The 4,628-nt window shown below is 54.2% G+C and overlaps 1 protein-coding gene across 1 annotated transcript; it reads right to left on the bottom strand.

Moving 5' to 3' along the window:
• Nucleotides 1-665: 665 nt before the first annotated feature.
• Nucleotides 666-3,023, bottom strand: LOC112455514. The gene has a single exon (XM_025017476.1). It carries the CDS (start codon nt 3,021-3,023, stop codon nt 666-668), a length of 2,358 nt encoding a protein of 785 aa, XP_024873244.1.
• Nucleotides 3,024-4,628: the final 1,605 nt, after the last annotated feature.

The following is a 4,628-nucleotide window of genomic DNA, read 5'->3' as shown; positions in this document are numbered from 1 at the left end:
GGAAGCCAGCGCGGGAAGCTCCGATTTGTACCTTTCCCACTTAGCACATATCTCAGGGGGAGGCCTATCGTCCCACTCCAGCTTGAGCATCCAGAGTCGCTGGATCAACCGCTTGGCCGCGAAAGTGAGCGGCGTCAGGAAGCCTAATGGGTCGAAAATGCGAGCTAACTCCAAAAGAATGGTGCGCTTAGTGCAGTCCCGGTCCAAGGGATTGACTTGAAAGCCAAAGTAGTCCGTTTGTGGATACCAATGAAGGCCGAGAACCTTGAGGAATTGCTCCTCAGGAGATTCAAATGAGATTGACTACAAAGTTCTGGGCTGAGATTGGCTAAGATTGATGGGTAGCTACTAGCCCACTTGCGGAGTTCGAAGCCGGCAGCCCCAAGCAAGGCTTGCAGTTGACGCTGGAGCTCACGGGCCTCTCCCTCCGAGTCAACGCTCGCCACCACATCGTCGACGTAAACGCTCTCCTCCAAGATGGCTGCGGCCAACGGGTAGCTTACCTTGCCTTCAGCCGCCAGCTTCAGCAGGCAAGCGATCGCCAGGAACGGAGAGCATGTTAACCCGAAGACGACAGTCAACATGAGGTAGTCTAAGGTCGGTTCGTCCCCGGAGAAGCGCCACACTATTTGCTGGTAATTACAATGACCGGGCTCGACCAGGATTCAAAGAAACATCTGTTTAACGTCCGCGGTAAGCGCCACGCGGCCGATTCGGAATCTCAACAATATTACGAATATATCCGCTTGTAGTTTTGGACCGGATTGCAATACCTGATTCAGCGAGACACCGTTTAGGTCCCTAGACGATGCGTCAAATACGACGCGTAATTTCGTGGTCGTGCTATCGGCCTTGAGTACCCCATGATGGGGTAGATAGAAGACGCGTCCGTCCGCTGGGAACGGCTGCCCAATCGGTTTCATGTAACCGTTATCTAAATAGTCCTTCATGAACTTAACGTAATTTGTTTTGAAGTCTGGGTCTAATTTGAAACGGCGCTCGAGCGCGCGAAATCTCTTTAGTGCTAGTTCCCTCGTACCGACGAAGCAAGGGTTATCCTTTGTGAAGGGATATGATACCACGAACCGGCCAGATGCAGGGTCCCGACACGTGGTCCGCGCGAACAGTTCTTCGCAACGTCTGTCTTCTTGCGAGTACGGCAAAGCCGTGGGGATCTCGTCCAACTGCCAGAAACGGCTAAGCGATGCGTCTAAGGACTCGAGTGTAACAAATGAGTGGGTAGACTGAGGTGCCTGTGCCGACACGGCGCCGACCAGGACCCAGCCGAAGACCGTATTAAACGCGTCCGGTTCGCCCTTCCTTCCCACCCGACGACCGTCCCGAAGTAGCGACGCGAAGTTCTCCGCCCCAAGCAGTATATCGACGGGACCGGGTTGATGGTACAGCGGATTGGCAAGCCTCAATCCCTCAAGATGTTCCCATGCTCCTCGTTCTACCTGACTGTTAGGCAGTTGGCCGGCGATACGCGGAAGAATCGTAGCCTCTATCGGGAGGCGGATGTCGTCCCGGCCTCGCGCCCGGATTACAAACAAGGTGTTGCCTCGAGTGGCTGCCGCCTTTGTATTATTGACCGCCAACACCACGGTACGGTGCTTTGTCCGACTAAAACCGCCCCTTTGCATACAGCTTTTGGAAGCAAAATTCAGCTGGCTGGCGCTATCGAGGAGGACGCGAACCGGAAAGGGGTTTCCGTGGATGTCGATGGCCTCGGCTTGTACGGTCGACAACAATACGACCGAATTTGACCTTACCGTGCTCGTCATAGTGACGAGGGGCTCGCTCTTTGGCGGCGGCGAAGTTTGCTCGTTCGCGGATTCGTCGCTCGCGGGGGTGCTCGCTGAGTTCGCACTCCGCTCAAAATGTAGCAGCGTGTGGTGCTTATTCCGGCATGACCGGCACGTCCCTGTCGACGAGCAGTTATCGGTGCCATGACCCGCGCGGAGGCAATTAATGCACAGGTTCGCGGTCTTCGCCGTGGAGTGTCTTTCCCTAGGGGACAGTTTCAGAAATTGCGGGCACTTGTAAACAATATGTTGCCCTTGGCACACCGGGCAGTCTTTTGTGTTCGTCACAAACGCCGAGGCTGATGCGGAACCCTTCAGCGCAGACGACGGCGATTGCGCGAAGCTTGATATGCCCGACACGGACGCGAGAACTCGGCAATGCTCGGTGAGGAATTTTATGAGTTGCGTATATTTGGGCATCTCTTCGGCCCGATGCTCGGACTCGAATTTTTCTCGCAGCGAACGAGGGAGTTTCCCTAGCAAGAACTTGAGAAGGAGGTAGTCCCAGGCGTCCGTAGGAAACCCTAATAAGCTTAACGCCCGCGTGTTCTCGACGAACGTATCTAATAGCGTGCGCAGGGGGGCGGCCGATTCCGATTTCAACGGCTTGGCGTTCAACATCGAGTCCACGTGGTAATCCGTCAAGTCGCGCTTGTTCTGGTATCGCGAAACCAGAGCGTCGTAAGCAATCGCGTAATTGTCGGCAGAGAGGGGGAGGTTTTTTACGACATTGAGCGCCTCCCCTTTCAACGACGCCACCAAGTACTGATACTTCTTCATAGAGGAGAGGTCTTGGCTTTCGTGGATCGAGGCGTTGAACAACGCGATAAACGAGGGCCAAAGCGCGAGGTCTCCCGCGAACTGCGGGAGCGGGATCTTGGGTAGTTTGATCGACGACGCCCGAGCCGGCGCCTGAGGGTTTGAGGTGGACGCGTGGTCCGCGCCCACGAACTTCTCATACCAACCGATCACCCCGAAACGCATCGTGTCGAACTCCCTCCGAATCATATCCTCCGCGGCGAACTCCTCGTCCGAGGCGTTTTGAATAATCTTAAGATGGGCCGCTTTAAAGTCTGCAACTAATCTAGCTACGGTAGGGTAACGGACTAAGAAACCCGGTCGCTGGGCGACGTTCTCCGCGGCGAGCATTGACAGCTCGTGGATCTCCCTCATGCGCTGAACGCAGAGCTCGCGCCTAACAACCTGGGCCCGGCTCATAATGATCGCGTGTCAAGATTCGAGTTAGGGTACAACCACAGACACCGACGAAGAGAACGACAGCCTCCGAGTTCGGAAGGCCAGAAAAACAAAACAGCGGTCCCGCCCGCCAAGGTGACGGGTACGGTCCCGTCCGAATTTTCACTTGAACGCGCGGCAGAGCGCTCGCAAAATCGGCGTTTTAGGTAAAAATATGCGAAGTATATGTTTGCAAGAGGCGAGGTCAGGCACGGGATTGATAGCGATGGAGGTGTTGCAAGGAGTGCACAACTTTAAAGGCGTTAACAATAATAAATCAATCAGATATATCATCAATCAAATATATTATTCGGTTGGCACAGGCAATCGGCTGCAGCGAAACATGCACTCCGGTATCTATATGTTGCGGCCAGACCGAAATTGCAACGGTGTGATATGTGGCGCGCGGTATTACGGCACCAGCAGCACATACGACAGTGGCAACACGCGACGCGAGCAACAATCCACGACACCAGCAATAATTACTACAACTCCTGTCAATCAGACTGCGATGTCTAATGATCGCCGCGAGCTTTATCAGAGAGTTGAGTATTTCGTACCGAGAGCCAGTATCAACAACAGTGTTCTCGATCGATGGCAATATTCGTAATTCTACGGTCGGAATAATATTTTCGAGTCGCACCGAAATCGACCCAGCAACAGCGAGAAGACAGGATCACGCTTGTTATTGCGCGCGGGTCTATGCCAAAAAACTTGTTTACACGCGCCCGGCCCATGACCGTGCTCCGGGGCCGCTGAGGGCGAGGTGAAACGTGTGATTTGGCCGAGAATGTTCTCGATCCGAATATTCCGGCCACTAATTGAATCTCGATTAATTCGCGTCAAATGCGAGGTTCGCAATTAATCGCAGATAACGGCTTGACACGTGTTATGCGGACGCGAGCTCCGCGCGAGTAGGTATCGCGCGAATTGCGTCTTGTAACGCGCCACGCGCTATTGCAATTCGCGATTTGATGCGGTTAACGACGAGCGAGGATTTACGCGGTATTCTCGCCGTGAGCCTCGAACGGGAGATATCACGCAAAATGTTAACACGCCGCGTGTTATTGCTCCTCGGTTATGAACGCGAAGTTAATGAGCAAACGAGCGAGGCGAGTGATGGAACGAGAGGTCGGTGGTATTTTCTACACGCGAAAATCCGGCTCGAAGGACCAATGTTTTGTCGGGGGTGTCAGTTCCCCGGTGGAACAATGGTCGAAAGCTTTGATGACCGAAGGACCAGAGGGGCGGTAAGTCCCCTCACGATTAATGTACGGCGAAGGCGCGCTGGGCGCATTGAACGCGTGCATGAGATTGAGCGATAGCGTAAGCGTAATCGTAAGCGACTCACCGTGGATGGCCGGCTCCGGTTCCTCGCCGTTGTCCGTTGCGTTGTGCCCCGTCTCGGTACAAGATCCTTGCAAAGCAATAGCAAGCAAGCAGGCAATCAGGCAAGCAAGGCAGGCAATCAGGCAAGCAGGGCAGGCAAACGAAACCGTGCGGCTCCACGTTATCAAGAGCGTCTCTTGAGACGATTTTGCGAATCACTTTCTGTGTGTGTGTGTGTGTGTGTGTGTGTGTGTGTGT

Source organism: Temnothorax curvispinosus, unplaced genomic scaffold, assembly GCF_003070985.1.
Source record: "Temnothorax curvispinosus isolate PA1 unplaced genomic scaffold, ASM307098v1 QBEX01006160.1, whole genome shotgun sequence".
Lineage (NCBI taxonomy): Eukaryota > Metazoa > Arthropoda > Insecta > Hymenoptera > Formicidae > Temnothorax > Temnothorax curvispinosus.
The sequence above is the reverse complement of the archived record's forward strand: the minus strand, read 5'-3'. Positions and strand labels throughout refer to the sequence as shown.